The sequence below is a fragment of the Muntiacus reevesi genome, chromosome 9, assembly GCF_963930625.1.
Source record: "Muntiacus reevesi chromosome 9, mMunRee1.1, whole genome shotgun sequence".
In the NCBI taxonomy this organism is placed as follows: Eukaryota; Metazoa; Chordata; class Mammalia; order Artiodactyla; family Cervidae; genus Muntiacus; species Muntiacus reevesi.
The window spans coordinates 29,414,267-29,433,930 of NC_089257.1; the positions used below are offsets into that span (position 1 = coordinate 29,414,267).

General features: G+C 37.9%; 1 protein-coding gene across 5 annotated transcripts in view; it reads right to left on the bottom strand.

Moving 5' to 3' along the window:
* Window positions 1-10,293, bottom strand: part of DNAJC24 (DnaJ heat shock protein family (Hsp40) member C24) — a 71,230-nt gene extending 60,937 nt beyond the window's left edge. For 4 of the 5 annotated variants that reach the window (XR_010664378.1, XM_065943916.1, XM_065943913.1 and 1 more), the window contains exons 1-2: window positions 10,216-10,293; window positions 9,284-9,396 (exon numbers count right to left, since the gene is read on the bottom strand). Coding sequence is in view for 3 of the 5 variants with exons in the window: in XM_065943916.1 (XP_065799988.1) it covers window positions 9,284-9,394 (111 nt within the window). In the remaining 2 variants the exon portion in view is untranslated. The remainder of the gene's footprint in view (window positions 1-9,283; window positions 9,397-10,215) is intronic. The other variant, XM_065943914.1, reaches the window with a different exon arrangement.
* Window positions 10,294-19,664: the final 9,371 nt, after the last annotated feature.

Consider the following 19,664-nt stretch of genomic DNA (forward strand, 5'->3'; position numbering starts at 1 on the left):
AATTAGATAATAAAGAGAAAGAATTTTTTTATGAGTTTATCAGGAGATGGACAAAGCAGAAGAGAAAACAAAACCAGTGAACTTAAAGACAGGTTCACAGAAATTATGCAAACTGAAATAGAAATTGGAAAAAAAAACTACAGGAAAAAAGAATAGAGCAACCAATACCTGCAGTACAATCTTATATGGTATCAGAATCCCAAATAGAGAAGAACGAATGAAGCAGAAAAGAAAAAAAAGTGAAGACATAATGGCTGAAAACATTCCAAAACAAACTAAAGAAAGATACCAACCAAAATCCAAGAAGCTCAGTTAACCCTACATAGGATAAACGCCGAGTAATCACGTTTTAGGCAAATGCCAGAGAAACCACTCAAATCACAAGATAAAGAAAAAATGTTGAAAGCAATCAAAGGGAAAGCACATAGGACAGTCCTGGAAGCCATTACTTCACCCAGCAGCGACCCTGTCTCCTGAGGCAGCGGCGGGTTATGATATGGCCCATGCATCTTCACACATGCTGGGCTACCTTCACCCGCCACCTGGGCCTAGCCAATTCATCCTTCCTCTGCCCCTCTGCTTAGCCGGCCACAGACTATGACAAGCATTTCTGGGCAAAGCTCACAGTTACTGCTTTTTTTTTTTCCTTCTTTGGACTAAAACTGAGACAGACTGTTTTCTGCAGTGGTTTCTGTAGCGGCACTGAGCCAGAATACCCCAGTGCTTTCTCTTGGTGGCAGAGGGCGCTGAGCTGGCAGTCAGCCCACTACTCACACAAGGAAACTGAGGCTTGTGGAGAGGCGGCCTCAGACAGGTGAGGACTCCGAGCCCCACCAGCTCCAGCACCCAGCAGGTCCCAGATCCCTGTGGCCTCCGCCTTTGGGGCTGTTCTAGAAAGTCCTCAGGCCGCTGGCAGGACTTACAGCTCTGAAATGGGTTGCGAGATCTACCTCCTTCCCCCAACACAGGGAGCACCTAAGGCCGCTTCCCAAATAAGTCTGTTCCTTTCACACCTGTTGGATCCCACCAAAAAAAGATACCCCATGTCCAAGGGTGAAGGAGAAGCCCCAGTAAGACAGCAGGAGGGGCGAACTCGTGTTTAGATCAAACCCCATACCCACCAGAGATGCTCGGAGGGCTCAAACAAACCTTGTGTGCACCAGGACTGAGACCCGACAGGGACTGAGCCAGAACTGTGTCTGAGTGTCTCCTGTGGAGGTACAGGTCAGCAGTGCCCTGCCACAGAGGCAGGGGCTCTGGGTGCAGCAGACCTGGGTGTGGCATAAGCCCTCTTGGAGGAGGTCGCCATTAACCCCCCCATAGAGCCACCAGAACTTACACAGGACTGGGGAAACACACTCTTGGAGGGCACAAACAAAACCATGTGCACACCAGAACCCAGGAGAAAGTGACCCCACAAGAGACTGACCCAGACTTGCCCGTGAGTGTCCAGGAGTCTCCAGTGGAGGCGTGGGTTGGCATTGGCCTGATGTAGGGGTTGGGGGCACTGAGGGCAGCAGTGCAAGCATGGGACCTTTCTAAAGAGGTCACAATTATCTTCATTGAGTAAGTGAAGTCACTCAGCTGTGTCTGACTCTTTGTGACCCCATGGACTGTAGCCCACCAGGCTCCTCCACCTATGGAATTTTCTAGGCAAGAGTACTGGAGTGGGTTGCCATTTCCTTCTCAAGGGGATCTTCCCCACCCAGGGATCAAACCTGGGTCTCCTGAATCCTGGGCAGATGCTGAGCCACCAGGGAATCCCTTCCCCTCAGTCAGTCTCTCCCATAAGGAAGCTTCCATAAGCCTCTTATCCTTCTCCATCAGAGGGCAGATAGAATGAAAACCACAATCACAGAAAACTAACCAATCTGATCACATGGACCACAGCCTTGTCTAACTCAAGGAAACTATAAGCCATGCCATGTAGGGCCACCCAAGAAGGACCTGTCGTGGTGGACAGTTCTGACAAAATGTGGTCCACTGGAGAAGGGAATGGCAAACCACTTCAGTATTCTTGTCTTGAGAACCTCATAAACAGTACGAAAAGGCAGAAAGATAGGACACTGAATGATGAACTCCCCAGGGCAGTAGGTACCCAATATGCTACTGGAGAAGAGTAGAGAAATAACTCCAGAAAGAATGAAGAGACAGAGTCAAAGCAAAAACAACGCCCAGGTGTTGACTGGTGTTGGAAGTAAAGTCCGATGCTATACAGAACAATGTTGCACAGGAACCTAGAATGTTAGGTCCACGAATCAAGGTAAATTAGAAGTGGTGAAAACAGGAGATAGCAAGAGTGAACATCAACATTTTAGGAATCAGTGGACTAAAATAGACTGGAATGGGTGAATTTAATTCAGATGATCATTATATCTACTACTCTTGGCAAGAATCCATCAGAAGAAATGGAGTAGCCATCATAGTCAACAAAGGAGTCCTAAATGCAGTACTTGGATGCAATCTCAAAAAGAACAGAATGATCTCTGTTCATTTCCAAGGCAAACCATTCAATATCATGGTAATCCAAGTCTATGCCCCAACCAGTAATGCTGAATAAGCTGAAGTTGAACGGTTCTATAAAGACCTATAGGACCTTCTAGAACTAACACCCAAAAAAGATGTCCTTTTCATTATAGGGGACTGGAATGCAAAAGTAGGAACTCAAGAGATACCTGGAGTAACAGGCAAATTTGGCCTTGGAGTACAAAATGAAGCAGGTCAAAGGCTAACAGAGTTTTGCCAAGAGAACTCACTGGTCATAGCAAACACCCTCTTCCAACAACACAAGAGAAGACTCTACACATGGACATCACCAGATGGTCAATACTGAAATCAGATTTATATTCTTTGCAGCCAAAGATGGAGAAGCTCTACACAATAAGCAAAAATAAGACCAGGAGCTGACTGTGACTCAGATCATGAACTCCTTATTGCCAAATTCAGACTTAAATTGAAGAAAATAAGGAAAACCACTAAACTATTGAGGTATGATCTAAATCAAATCGCTTATGATTATACAGTAGAAGTGAGAAATAGATTCAAGGGATTAGATCTGATAGACACAATGCTTGAAGAACTACAGACAGAGGTTCGTGACACAGTACAGTAGGCAGTGTTCAAGACCATTCCCAAAAGAAGAAATGCAAAAAGGCAAAATGGCTGTCTGAGAAGACCTTACAAATATCTGAGAAAAGAAAAGATGCTAAAGGCAAAGGAGAAAAGGAAAGATATACCCATTTGAATGCAGAGTTCCAAAGAAGGGCAAGGAGAGATAAGAAAGCCTTCCTCAGTGGTCAATGCAAAGAAATAGAGGAAAACTATGAAATGGGAAAGACCAGAGATCTCTTCAAGAATATCAGAGATACCAAGGGAACATTTCATGCAAAGATGGGCATAATAAAGGACAGAAATGGTATGGACCTAACAGAAGCAGAAGATATTAAGAAGAGGTGGCAAGAATACACAGAAGAACTATACAAAAAAAGATCTTCATGACCCAGATAATCATGATGGTGTGATCACTCACCTAGAGCCAGACATCCTGGAATGCAAAGTCAAGTGGGCCTTAGGAAGCATCACTACAAACAAAGCTAGTGGAGGGGATTGAACTCCAGTTGAGCTATTTCAAATCCTAAAAGATGATGCTGTGAAAATGTTGCACTCAATATGCCAGCAAATTTGGAAAACTCAGCAGTGGCCACAGAACTGGAAAAGGTCAGTTTTCATTCCAATCCCAAAGAAAGGCATGACAAAGAATGTTCAAACTACCATACAATTGAATTCATCTCATATACTAGCAAAAAAACGCCCAATATTCTCCAAGCCAGACTTCAACAGTACATGAACTTCGAGATGTTCAAGCTGGATTTAAGAAAGGTAAAGGAACCAGAGCTCATATTGCCAACATCTGTTGCATCATCAAAAAAGCAAGAGAGTTCCAGAAATTCATCTACTTCGCTTTATTGACTATGCCAAAGCTTTTGATTGTGTGGATCACACAAAACTGTGGAAAATTGTTAAAGAGATGGGACTACCAGACCACCTGACCTACCTCCTAAGAAATCCGTATGCAGGTCAAGAAGCAACAGTTAGAACTGGACATGGAACAACAGACTAGTTCCAATTTGGGACAGGAGTACATCAAGGCTGTATATTGTCATCCTGCTTATTTAACTTATATGCAAAGTACATCATGAGAAATGCTGGGCTGTATGAAGTACAAGCTGGAAGCAAGATTCCCGGGAGAAATATCAATAACCTCAGATACGTAGATGACACAGCCCTTATGGCAGAAAACGAAGAACTGAAGAGCCTCTTGATGAAAGTGAAAGAGGAGAGTAAAAAAGTCGGCTTAAAACTCAACATTCAGGAAACAAAGATCATGGCATCTGGTCTCATCACTTCATGGCAAATAGATGGGGAAACAATGGAAACAGTGAGAAATTTTTATCTTTTGGGGCTCCAAAATCACTGCAGATGGTGACTACAGCCATGAAATTAAAAGACACTTGCTCCTTGGAAGAAAAGTGAACCAACCTAGACAGCATATTAAAAAGCAGAGACGTTACTTTGTCAACAAAGATCCATCTAGTCAAAGCTATGATTTTTCCAGCAGACATGTATGGATGTGAGAACTGGACTATAAAGAAAGCTGAGCACTGAAGAATTGATGCTTTTGAACTGTGGTGTGGGAGAAGACTCTTAAGAGTCCCTTGGACTGCACGGAGACCCAACCAGTCCATCCTAAAGGTAATCAGTCCTGACGATTCACTGGAAGGACTGATGCTCAAGCTGAAACTCCAATACTTTGGCCACCTGATGCAAAGTACTGACTCATTTGAAAAGACCCTGCTGGGAAAGATTGAAGGTGGGAGGAGAAGGGGACAACAGAGGATGAGATGGTTGGATGGCATCACTGACTCAATGGACATGAATTTGGGTAAGCTCCAGGAGTTGGTGATGGACAGGGAGGCCTGGTGTGCTGCAGTCCATGGGGTTGCAAAGATTCGGACACTGACTGAGTGACTGAACTGAACTGAAGCGTAAGAAAGATATGTGGCTACAGAAATATCAAAGTAGACTTCAGGAAGAATACTGTCAGAAATACAGAGGGGAAATTCATAATGATCAAAGGTTCAAATTCATAAAGACATAATCTTTATGCACACACACATATATATGCACCCAATAAAAATGATCCCAAACAAATAAAACAAAATTAACAAAACTAAAGAGGAAAACACAAATCCAACAATCACAGTTGAAGACGTTATGTCCTTCTCTCAGAAACTGATAAAAAATCGTCCAAAAAATTTTAATAAGGATATAAAGTATTTGAATACTATCAACTTGATGTAACAGACATTTATAGAACACTATATTCAATAAAAGCCAAATACGTATTTTTCAAGGGCATGGGAATATTTCACTAAGATAGATCATATGCTAGGCCATAATAATGTTTTAATTAATATAAAGGAATGAAATCATACCAAATGTATTTTCTAATCACAACAGAATTATATTAGAAATCAATAATAGTTAGGAATATTTTCCAATGTCTAGAAATTAAACAGTGTACTTCCTAGTAGCCCATAGGTCAAAGAAAACTATTATAGGAGAAACTTTTATATAATTTGAGTATACACATATCAAAATTTGTAGAATGTAGTTAAAGCAGTTTTCCTAGCTTAGAGCGAAATTTATAGCTTTAAGTGACTATGTTAAGATTGTAAGAAGAAAGGTGTGCATTCAATGATGAATGGCTCTACATTAATAAACCAGGAAAATAAAAGCAGATAAGTAGAAGAAAGGATATTACAAAATTAAAAACAGAAATCAAGTGAAGAGAAATGAATAAACGATATAAAAATGTCAACAAAGTAAAAGTTTGTTCTTGGCAAACAAGATGAAAGAAATACAAAAAACTCCAGTGAGCCTCATCAGGAAAAAATAAATAGAAAACACATATTACCAATATAAAGAATCAAAGGGAAAACATAACTACATAATTTATAGCAATAAAGGACTAATAAGGAAACAGTATGAACATTTTGGAGTGGGTTGCCATTTGCTTCTCCAGGAGATCTTCCCAACCCAGGGATCAAACCTGGGTCTCCCACATTGCAGGCAGACTCTTGACCCTCTGAGCCACCAGGGATGCCCTGAAGTATGTTAGACTTCTTAAATGAAATGAACAAATTCTTGAAAAAATGTAATTCACTTATGTTGACAAAACAGAAAATAGAAACTCTAAACAGCCCTATAGCCTCTAAAAATAAACACATAACTGCAAAATTTCCCACAAAGAAAAGTTCAGATCCAGTTTAATTCCCTAGTAAATTATATTAAACATTTAAATAATTAACAATAGCAATCTTAAACAAACTTTTTCAGAAAAGAGAGAAAATGGAGTCATTTTCCAATTATTTTTGGAGCTGGAATAACCATACTAAATGTAAACACTTAGGCTTCTGTGGTGGCTCAGACGGTACATGCAAGCAATCTAAATTAACCAAAATAAAATTTAAAAGTAGAATAAGATTATTTAACTTTATGTGACTTTAGTACCTATCACAAGAAGTACCTACCTGTGAACCTATAGTAATCCAGACAAAAGTATTAGTAAAAGGATAAACAAATATATTAAACAGAATATAGTCCAAAAATAGATTCATCTTGCCAAGACAATCCAATGGAGAGAGGAAAATCTTTTCAACAAATGATGAACACTGGATATCCTTACTGAGGGAAAACCAAAAACATGACTTCCTATATCACAGGACACACAATTCCCAGGCAGCACAGCAGTAAAGAATCCACCTGCCAATGTAGGAGATACAAGAGAACCGAGTTTGATCTCTGGGTTGGAAAGATCCCCTGAAATAGGAAATGGCAATCCACTCCAGTATTCCTGCCTGAAAAATTCCATGGCCAGAGGAGCCTGGCGGGCTCTAGTTCATGTGGTCACAAGGAGTTGGACACGACTGAGCAAGCATGCATGTGAAGGTAAAAGCAAACTACATATCTTCTAGAAGAAAACACAGGAGATTATTTTGATGATCTTCCTAGAGAAGACACAGAAAGCACTAATCATAAAACAAAAATCTGATAAATTGCAGTTCACCAAAACAAAAAACTTCTCCTCAAAAAATACCATTAGGAAAATGAGCTGGCAAGCCACAGACTAGGAGAAAATACATACATTTATCTATATACAAGATCAAGGAAACATGTAATTTTTTCAAAAGAGACTTCACGAAAGAAAATTATACAAATGGCTAAAATCATATTAAAACTGAGCTTAACACCATCAACCATGAGAGAAATACAAAACCACAGTGAGGTATCACTATGAACACAGCAGTGCAGAGGTTCTCAAGGAGATAGGGAGGTTTGCAATTTTGACAACCAGGAGACATTTTTAGTTGTTACCGGCATCTAGAATGCTGAGAACCATCCTACAATGCACAGGATAACCCCACAGAACAATTATCCTGCCCAAAATGTCAATGGTGGCAAAACTGAAAAACTCCTAAGAGATTAATTTAAAGAGACTTAATAGCATCAAATGTTGGGGGAGATGTAGGGCAACCGGAACTCTGGGATATATTACTAGAAGGGATGCAAAACGGTTCATTCACTTTGTTTGACGTTTGACAGATATTACTATACTAAGTGCAAATAACTTTTTGTCAAATTAAATGCCAAAAGGCTTACAGGGTCATGCATGATCTAAAGCCAGTGTACTTCTCCAGCCTCATATCTCCGTTAACTGAGGCACAAGAATGATACAGTACTAAAAAAATTTTCCAAAAAGTCTACTTGATTTTACTGACAGAAATCTTAAAAATCCTGAGACAAAAGAAACCTTAACATCATTTAGCTCAACTTACTACCTAAGCAGGGATAATAATATATTCTTGATAGTGAAACATCTACTGTCTCACACTGTTATGGCAAAATCTCACAGATCTATCTAATAAAATCTTGAGAAACAACTCATATTATAAAAGTAATGATCCTCTACTCTTTTCGTAAACTGAGTTAACCGGAGATTATTACAGTTACTGATTTCCTTAAGAAACCTCACAATATAAGGTGAAAAAATTAATATGGTAGTTTAGAAAGATACTATCTCTTTATAAATACCACAACCCATTTCACAAAGGAATGAAATCAGTGAAAAACAAGTCTTTAACTGGCCTAAACCAGTATTATTCAATAAAGATATAATATAAACTATAAATGCAAGTCATATACGCAATGTTTACAAAGCAGATTGATGAAGTCAATTTTGATAATACATTTAGGGTATATGCAACCCTATGAACTGTAGTCTGCCAGGCTCCTCTGTCCATGGAATTCTCCAGGCAAGAATACTGGAGTGGACTGCCATTCCCTTCTCCAGGGGATCTTCCCAACCCAGGGATCAAATCTAGGTCTCCTGCCTTGCGGGATGATTCTTTACCATCTGAGCCACCAGGGAAGCCTGGCAATTTTGATAGTATGTTTACTGCATATGTATAAAATATGTAAAACAGCTAATATATCCAAAACATTATCACTTCAATATTTAATAAACATAAAAATTTTAGATTATTTTATATTATTTTCCTGTACTAAGCCTCCAAAACCCAATGTCTGTTTTATTCTTATAGCACACCTCATTTTTGACTAGCCAAGTTTCAGGTGCATAATAGCCACAGGAAGCTAATGTTTACTGGATGCTAATGTTGCTTACTACATTACACACTTCAAGGAAATTCACACAGATTATTTCATTTAATACTCCCTGAGGTTGCTCAGTGGTAAAGAATCTGTCTGCCAATGCAGGAGATGCAGGCTTGATCCCTGGGTGGGGAAGATACCCTGGAGAAGGAAATGGCAACCAACTCCAGTATTTCTTGCCTGGAAAATTCCATGGATAGAGGAGCCTGGCAGGCTACAGTCCGTGCTCACAAAGAATGGAACATGACTTTAGCCAACACAAGGAAAATATAGGGGAAAATAACTTGCCCGAGTTCCCAAGATTAATTAGTGGTAGAATCAGGATTTTAAACCAATCAGCACGACTCAGATATGGTTCAAATCACTATGCAATTCCACTTCAAATCAACGCTTTTCTTTTACACTAATACTGAAACTTTCAATTAACCAAATTAATACTTTTGATTCCTGCTTTGATATCACATATTCATGGTACAGAAACCTGTATTTCTGGTCACATAAAAAACCCTATTTTCCCCCTGCAACACAGAATCGAAAACAAAAGACTTACCATTAAAATGAGTTTTTGATACTTTTGTTTTAGGTCTGACACACTTGCAGATGGGTCTGCTCCCAGAATGCTGTACCAATCCTTTTTTGGTATCTGCTCAAACGCCATCATCCCTTGAACAAAAAGTGGTCCTTTTCAGATCAGCGGAATAGAAATATTGACAATTCATTACAGTTTGTGTATATCTGGGAAATAACTAGGTACAGCTTCCCTAAGTTCTGTAACATTAAGTCATGATAATGATGCAAGCCTGAAAAAGCAAATATTTTCATTTGAAACGCCCCAAGAATTTCACGTTTAAGTATACAGAAAAATGTGGAAAAGTCTGTTAGATGGTTCATGATATACGCTTATATCTTAAATGAACGAATATACAATAGCGTAAGAAAAAAAAAAATTTCGATAATGAACCCGAGCGGTGGATGACCTTTTAAGAAAGGTGTTTCTGCTAGTCTCTTGGTAAAAGCGACACACAGTAGGTATTCAACTAAACATACTAGAGTTTAATAAGTGTTTATAAAATGAATATTCTTAAAAAGCAAAACGAGGAATTAATATCAATTTGGGAGCATTTCCTCTTAATATCTCCAGTTCACTTCTTGTCTTTCAGGTTATCTTCAAAGAATAACATGCCAAAAGCCAGGCAGCACTGGCAGGTGGAGAGCAACAACCCCTCAATTATTGGACAGGCACTCAGACCTCGCAAAGAGCTCCTGAAACCGTTCAGGGGCAGACGTGACAGCCCTCCCGAACCGAAGAGAACCCGCCAGGAGCCCCAGAACCAGGCAACTTCTTCCCACAGCCGCAAACTCAACGAGACATCCGGGGCTTCCTCAAAACTGGGACTCGGAAATCCACTGCACTCATAGTGCGCTGTGTCGCCCAGCCACAGACTCGTACCCTCTCCTGGATCCACTCGATCGCAAACTTACCAACACTAGAGCCACTAGAGCCCACTCCGCGCCTGCATTTTGCCAAACCTCGGAACCAGCTTCTGCTTCCGCCGGAAGTCACTGCTCTAACGCCGGCAAGTTTCCAGCCGAGCCGCAATGGCGAGGGCACCGATCGGAAGCGCCGCTCCGCCCTCTGGACGCGGTCGCTATGGTAACCCATTCGCCTCTACCTCAGGAGTTTACCAACAGTAAGTGCGGGCGCGGTGGGAAAAGGCTTCCTTCGCCTAGTTCTAGCTCGCTGTCGTCCTGGCTCTCAGACTGTCGTTTCTCTCCTCTTTCTCAGCGAGTACCCCCAGCACCCCCCTCCAAGCTTCCTCCGCCTTCCCCAAAACTCCCCCCACATTACCTACCCACTGCAGCCCCCTGCCCTTTCCCGGTTGACGACTGCAGTACCATGACGGGGGATGATTGGGATTAGAGCGGGTGGAGGTCGATGAGAAGGGTGACAAGAACTGATTCCTCCCTTCTCCTTAGACTACTCTGGCATGTTCTCATTCCAAAGCTAAGAGAACTAAAACCTATGCTGAGTACAAAGTTTTTGTTTGTAAAATATAAATTAAAAAATATATTTATATTTTTATATAAATATAAATATTTTTTTTTTCCGAAAGAGATGTTCAACTTAATTGTTTCTTTTAGATTTTACTTTAGTGGGTTGCCATGTCCTTTTCAAGGGGATCTTCCCAACCGAGGGATTGAACCCAGGTCTCCCGTTCTGCAGGTGAATTCTTTACCATCTGAGACATCAAGGTAGCCCAAGAATATTTTAGTAGGTAGCCTAGTCTTTCTCCAGGGGATCTTCCCAACCCTGGAATCAAACTGGTTTCTCCTACTTTGCTGGCAGATTCCTTACCGGCGAGCTACCAGGGAAGCCCAAAGTTTTTCAGTTTTAATACTGTTTTTTTGGAAGAGATGTTCAACTTATTTCTTTTAGATTTTAGAAACCGACGTGAAAAATGAAAACTTTTCAAAGTCCTTTCACACTCTTAGCAAGTCTTCCTATTCGCAGGGCAGCAATGACATCGTTCAAACTCACAGAAAAAGCAAAATAAAACGCTCACTTTGAGGTAGTTATTGGGTACTCCAAATGGGCACTTTCCTCTCCCTGTCGTTCGTCCTGTTGTTCCCTTTTACTGTCAAATCTCTGTGCTGCTTACCTTAGATTTGTTGCAGAGAAGCCAATTCTGATTCCGTGTTCATACTGTTTCTTTGACTTGATTTCACTTCTGTTATAATCGTACAGAATGATGGCCAGCCTTAAAGAATCCTGCCCCTCTGCCTGACCGTTAAACTAGAGTGCCTTTGTTCAGAACCCTGTCCACCTGTAGGGGGCAGGAAGGAAGAAATTAACAAAACCTCTGCCTGAGGTTTGCCATTCTGGGAGATGTTTGCAATATTAATGGCTTTTTTAACTTTGCCTCCTCACCTTCCCCCATGTCTGATCTATAAAAGAACCTGGCATCCAGGCCCTGTAAGATGGTTATTTTGAGGTGCTAGCCTGCCATCTTCTCCATCAGCTGGCTCCCCAATTATAGTCTCTTCCTTGCCTCAACCTCTCATCTCTTGGATTGGTGCCTGTTTGTGGCAAGCAGAGTGAGCTTGGACTCGATAACATATTGACTATTCTTTCTTGCATTTTACCTGGAGGTCAAAACTGTGTCTTTTTTCTCCACAGCATGATATAAATTTCACTTGGAAATGTTAAGGTAGTTTTGTTGATGTTACTCCTTAGATTTATTTTCCTTTTTTTTTTTTTTTTTTTAATCTTCTACCAAATATCCATTTGAGAAGCAGTCGAGACAAACTCTAAGCACATTGAAAAAGATATTTTGATATGGTCAGTTATTTATTGATGGTTTCCGGGTAGCTCAGCTAGTAAAGAATGGATCTGCAATACAGGAGACCAGGGTTTGATCCCTGGGTGAGGACGATCCCCTGGGGAAGGAAATGGCTACCCACTCCATGTTCTTGCCTGGAGAATTCCATTGACAGAGGAGACTGGCAGGCTACAGTCCATGGGGCCACAAAGAGTTTCACACAATTGAGCGACTTTCACCAAACTATAACTGAATAACTGAATGATACAGAAAAGTTTAAAAATCTAAAAGGAAAAGTATAGTTTAGGTTCCTCATAGGATTTTGTCATGTGTAAAGGCAGACACAGCCACCTTTATATCAATACTAAGTAAGAAGATCTGATTTTCATGCTTGGTTCCAACATTCTGTGTGGCCCTAAGTATACCTAAAATGACAGAACTGTGTTATTCTGAAGACCTTCTTATACAGTACTATCAGAATGTCACCACTTTAAATTTCTCTGGCCCTCAAACTTCCTTTTACCACCGCATAGACGATCTTTGTATAGATAATTATACTCAAACCCTTCAGTTTTTTTTATAGAAAGAGCACTTTATTTTGATTTATGATTGCATTAATGTATTGTGTTATCTCTCTTATCGCTTTTTTGAACAAAATTCTAATCATAGTATCTCAACTTTCGTGTATTTATTTTTTAATATAGAAAGAGGTACACTTTTTTTGTCCCCACCAAATCCCATGTGTTCTGTCATTTCATAATAACATATTTTAGTTTACATCTGTAAAGCATACTTTCGTTTGCAACTTTTTATCTCATCTCCATTAAGTCATTAGTCCTCCAAAATTACCAGTAATTAATTGATATTATCCAAATCTAGTGCTTGTTTACATTTCCCTAATTGTCTCAGAATTGTTTTTTTATGGTTGGTTTGCTTGAGTCAGAAACCAGAATCTACACACTGCATTTGGTTATTCTCTCTTAAATATCTTTTAAGCTATAGCAGTCCCAATACTTAACTACTACCTTCTTTTCTCCCTTTTTCTTGCTATTAGTTTATTGAAAAAACAGATCAGTTGTCTTAAAATCTGAACTTATCTGTTTTTTTATACCAGAATCCACTTTTATTTTTATTTTTTTTTATTAGTTGAAAGCTAATTACTTTACAATATTGTAGTGGTTTTTGCCATACATTGACATGAATCAACCATGTATTAACATGTGTTTCCCATCCCAATCCCCCCTCCCGCCTCCCTCCCCATCCCATCCCTCTGGGTCTTCCCAGTGCACCAGCCCTGAGCACTTGTCTCATGCATCCAACCTGAGCTGGCGATCTGTTTCACCCTTGATAGTATACTTGTTTCAATGCTATTCTCTCAGAACATCCCACCCTCACCTTCTCCCACAGAGTCCTAAAGTTTATTCTGTACATCTGTGTCTCTTTTTCTGTTTTGCATATAGGGTTATCATTACCATCTTTTTAAATTCCATATATGTGCGTTAGTATATTGTATTGGTCTTTATCTTTCTGGCTTACTTCACTCTGTATAATGGGCTCGAATTTCATCCATCTCATTAGAACTGATTCAAATGAATTCTTTTTAATGGCTGAGTAATATTCCATTGTGTGTATGTACCACAGCTTTCTTATCCATTCGTCTGCTGATGGGCATGTAGGTTGCTTCCATGTCCTGGCTATTATAAACAGTGCTGCGATGAACATTGGGGTGCATGTGTCTCTTTCAGATCTGGTTTCCTCGGTGTGTATGCCCAGGAGTGGGATTGCTGGGTCATATGGCAGTTCTCTTTCCAGTTTTTTAAGGAATCTCCACACTGTTCTCCATCGTGGCTGTACTAGTTTGCATTCCCACCAGCAGTGTAAGAGGGTTCCCTTTTCTCCACACCCTCTCCAGCATTTATTGCTTGTAGACTTTTGGATAGCAGCCATCCTGACTGGCGTGTAATGGTACCTCATTGTGGTTTTGATTTGCATTTCTCTGATAATGAGTGATGTTGAGCATCTTTTCATGTGTTTGTTAGCCATCTGTATGTCTTCTTTGGAGAAATGTCTGTTTAGTTCTTTGGCCCATTTTTTGATTGGGTGTTTTACTTTTCTGGAATTGAGCTGCAGGAGTTGCTTGTATATTTTTGAGATTAATCCTTTGTCTGTTGCTTCATTTGCTATTATTTTCTCCCAATCTGAAGGCTGTCTTTTCACCTTGCTTATAGTTTCCTTTGTTGTGCAAAAGGTTTTAAGTTTCATTAGGTCCCCTTTGTTTATTTTTGCTTTTATTTCCAATATTCTGGAAGGTGGGTCATAGAGGATCCTGCTATGATTTATGTCAGAGAGTGTTTTGCCTATGTTCTCCTCTAGGAGTTTTATAGTTTCTGGTCTTACATTTAGATCTTTAATCCATTTTGAGCAGAATCCACTTTTCAAAACACTTTTTACAGGAATCCTTGCTCATTAGTCTTCCTTCATTTTTTTCTTTTTTAGAGCACTACTGTTCAATGGAAATACAATGTAAGTCACAAATGCAAACCACACATGTGATTTTAGATTTCCTAGTAGCCATATTAGAAAAATAAAAAGAAACAGGTGAGGTGGATTTTAATAATATATTTATTTACCAGTGTATCCAGAGTATGCTCGTTTCAAAATGTAAACAATACAAAAATTATTAATGGGATATTTTACATTCTTTCTTTCATACTAAGTCATCAGAGTCTGGTGTGCATTTTACCTATACAACTCATCTCAATTTGGACTCTCCACTTTTCAAGTGCTCCATAGCCATATCTTACTAGTGACTACTTTATCAATCACAGGTCTAGGATATAGAGTCCAGCATTCCTCCCCAATATGATCCTAGTTTTCCAGCTTCATCACCTATTACCTTCATACATGAAGCAATTAAATAATTGAATATTTTCTTGGTATTTCATAATTTTATTTGGATGGGTCTCCTTGCTTATAACACCATACCTCTTTTCTTCCTCCTATCAGTTTTACTCCTTCTATAAGACCTGTCTCTTCCATCAAGTCTGTTATGATGGTCCTATCCTTAGAAATTACCTTCTCCTCTCAGTTTTCATAGCAGTACAGGGTATACTCCTCTTTTGTACTTATCCTATTCTACAGAGTATTGTTATACGCTTTAGATGTGTGTTCTAATTTCCTAATTGGATTGTAAACTCTCTGAGGGTAAGAACACCCCTCAGAGAAACTAAGCCCCAGCTTTTATTCCACATTCTCTGGGGTTCTAAAGATGTATATCTATAATAGGTTTGTTTCTCACCGTTTTTAGAAGGTAATATATTTGTTTTATGTAAAACCAATATAGTATAAATATAAACTATGTTAGCACAATAGTTAAGAGCATGAACTCTGGGATCAGACTCATAGGTTTGAATCCAGATTCTGCCTCTTACTGGTTATGCAAAAACTTGAAGTTAATCTCTGCACCTTAGTTTCTTCTGTAAAACTGAGATAATAATAGTATTGCCTTCAGAGGAATTTGTTGTGAGGATTAAATGAGGTAATGGTGTCTGAAAGTAGTAAGTACTCAGTAAAGAGTAGATATTGTGGCTATTATTAATAATGAACTATTTGTTACTCGGTTTTGATACATCAGAATATTATGAATTCATAACAGTATTTTAGGAATTTTTAAACAAAGCAAATGAAAGCTACAGACTATTGAATTGGAAAAATAAAACCAAACCCAAATGTTTGTTGAACTGTAGTTTGCCAGATACAATAAGCGCACAGGCAGAAACCTCTTAATTCCTGAATCGTCAACATCTAGCATAAGTGAAATAGGCATACATCAAATATTTAATTTCAAGATGATTCATCAAGTGCTATATCTCGAGTTAGATGTAGATGCAGAGATATAGATACAGATGCAGATACAGATACAGCATACAGATACAGATACAGCAATCACATTCTTATTCAATTTATTGCTTCAGCCCTTTGCCCATGTGTAAACTTACTCATGTCCACCATACATTAACAAATTCTTAATCATGAGATCATATTTGTGAATTATGCTTGAATATTTGTAAAACATTTAGCATACTTCTATTAATTATTTCATATCCTAAGATTACATTTACTTGACTCTTTCTACTGGTTTCATTACCAACTCTTCTTTCATATCCTTGATCTTATTTACCTCTGAAGTTTTAAGATTTTTCCTATCAGTTAACTAAGCTATATTTAAGTACTGCAATACTGTGGCTATATGAAAACTAGATGACCGCCCCCCCCCAGGGCAACCTGGAGTCTATTAGCTAGTAATGAATTAAAAACAAAGAACGACACAAGTACATAGTACATATATAGCCTTCATTTACCTATTCATTTACTCAACAAATATTTATTGTACACTGTTACAAAAAATACAAGACAGAGTTGGCTGTAGCTCTATCAAAATCTTAGTTTATCTGGGTTGACAGACAGGCAAGTGAAATAACTGTGCAAAGTGCTCTGCCAGAAGAAATAAAGGTTAACTATGATAGTTAATAACTTGTGGTTATGAGAATAGAATAAGGCATATTACTTGAATGATTGAAATCCTTGAATCAAAATGAGGCTAATCCAGGAAGATATATGGAAGTGTTAAGTTTTAAATAACGCTCTGACAGAGAGGAGAGATGAATGGCTAGAATTAGAGAAACTTCCTCATTTTCTTTTTTGGCCAATTATCATAAAGCTTTAGGCAGTATTGAGAATCAGTTCTAATGAACATTCCTACCTCACCCTTTAGAAATGATTTTTCATTTTTGCATTTTTTCCTTTCTCTGATTGTCTTCACTTGATCTATTCTCCTTCTGTCTTTCAACAGTAATCATCAGTGAACATTCACTGGGTTTAAGCAAGTCAGTGCACTAAGCAGGGGAGACCAAGGGGTAAATACTTTTCACTGTCACTGAACCTGTGGCTGATTTTCCTGTGTGTTTAACTTCGGTTGTGTCAGTGTTTTTTCGAGCTGTTTTCAGATTCCTTAAAGATCTTCAGTTATTTGGAATTTTTGTTCTTGTCTTCCAAGCTTCTTCACATCTGATGTTTTAATTGTTCCATGAACCTATTAAAGACACTGAATATAATCCACCTTATGTTTCTCTTTAGTAATCATAATATATACCAACTTATTATTTCCCCATTCACTTTTTTTTATCCCTTTCTCATGTCTGATGATCACTCTGAAACCTTGTAATGATCTCTTCAAACCATGCAGTGATATGCATTAATATGCTCTAGCATTTTAGTCCTCCATTTTGGTTTCTTAAACCTGAATTTTTTTAAAGTTTATTTTATTTTTGTCATGTAATTGAATCACAGAAGAAAGGTTAATTTGAATGATCAAGGGGTGTTAATTTGTAGGTTAAAATGTGTTAAACAGTTGATATGAAGTCTGTTTAAGTCAATTAGAGTGTATAATGAAGATGTTTCTAGAGTGTTATGGAACCTTTTGAAGTCAACTTGGAATTCACTCCTGTGTGTCAACCATAGCACCTGGCTAAACATGCCATTGCATTTAGGTACTTAAATTTGTGTATATTCCAATATATATGAATAGGTCTACACACTTAAAGAAATTTGACTTTAACATTCTTATGTATTGCTATAGAAAATAAATTCGTGATTTAATTCATCATTAGCAAAATGAAAAACATACTATGTAACACTGTTATCTTTGTTACTCTATTTTTTTCTAAAATAAAATGCAACTGAACTCAATAACCAAGAAAACATTTCTGCATTTTCTGTTTGTTTTTAAAACTAGATTAGTGTCATTATTGTTGGATTATTTTTTTAATACTAAAGTACCTCATATTGAAAGGGACCATACAAAGACATGTAAAATTTGATATACTCATTTAAAGAAAAGATTTGTTTTCCCCTCCAAAATTATTTGAAATAATATTATGAAACATTTTAGTGTTGGTACTATGTTTTAAATTTTCAAAATAGATAATGTTATTATGCAGACTTTAATGCTGATATGCTCACTTTCAATAGTTGAATATAATTTTGTGTAATGATAGGTATATTTAAGATGAGTGAGGCTTTGCAACTTCAACAGTTCAAATCCACAGAGATAGGAAGGTAAAAAGCAAATTTTAAGTAGATTCTTCCCTTAGCCTCAGGATTACTATAGAACTAGTTTTATTACTTGTGTCAGTTTACTAACAACAAACACATTTAGCATTTCAACTTCTTTCAGCCATTCATTTTAATTATTTAGAGTGATGAAAAACAACTCTTACATGCTAAAGGGATTTCTGCAATGATGGATTAGATGCCAAAATAATGAAACCACATAGCTTAAAAAATATACTGAAGAATAGATGTTTTCTGATGAATTTCCACAAAAAAATCATATTTTTAAAATATTTTAAGCAACTCATAGTATTACTTTTTAATCAACTGTAGACATGGCATGAATATAGTCTTTTGTTGCTCATTAGCAATTTCTTTAATGAGTTTTTTTGTGTGATAGATAGTTAAAGTAACAGACAAATGACAGATTGTTTGCCTTTAATGATTTCCCTGTTTCAAGCCCATTACAAAGCAATTAGAAATCTGACAGCATTTTCACTCTGCATTACTGATCATCTAAAGTGATGAGGAATGAGAGGTGATGAATATTAATTGTATATTTTCATATGATTATCATAAATTATTACCTTGTCTGATGTGCTGCAGGTGAAGCGGGAGCATAAGAGAAAGACAGATATATTAATTTGAAAGACTATATGACTTCTTTTAAATCTTTGTCTGTAGTGTAAATTCTGATCTGCAGTGTTAGTGTCTATGAATATTAAATTAATTCTCTTCAGTTTATAGCTACATTTGTGGTAACTAAAATAACTTTTCAGTAAAAGAAAAGGAAAAATTATTTCATAGTACAATATACATATATGTATTTAAGTTCAGAATTTTAAGAACTGATTTAGAAAATGAAATAGTGAATTTTGTTGATATACAGATATATCATTACAAAAAGTATATACTTAGAATTAGATCTTATATTAGTCTGAGTTTAAAGTCAAGTGATCCTGCAAAACAAGTAAGATAAGAAAGAGTAACCAGCTGTAAAAGATTTTTCTGAATCCTCCGGAACAGTTCTTTTAGTCTTAGTCCACTATATATCCTGTTTCCTCAGTTTCTTGCTTCAGGGAGATGAGGCTAAGCCAGTCATCAGGACTCAAGTGTATTGTTACTTGGTTCTCAGCCTTGAGAGGTAGCAAAATTTGATCCAGAAACTAGAGAATAGTGTTTGGTATAGGAAGAATTGATAGGCATAAAGCATTTGACATGTTTAGAAGTGTATTTGGAACAATATACCAAAGTATATTATATTTTGATATTTCTAATTATAGGTATTAGCTGATAATCAATATGTACTTAATGAATAGAGCTGAATTACCCTAGTAAAGCCATGTCTTGCTTCAGTCTTGTCTTTTGGACCTTTTGCTATGGATTGCTCTGTGGCATATCGTCTCTCAGAGAAGTATGCCATCCTGGATCCATTTTTATTTATGAAGATCATAATCCACATGATAATATGACTATAAGCAGTGAAAACTGACTTTTTGC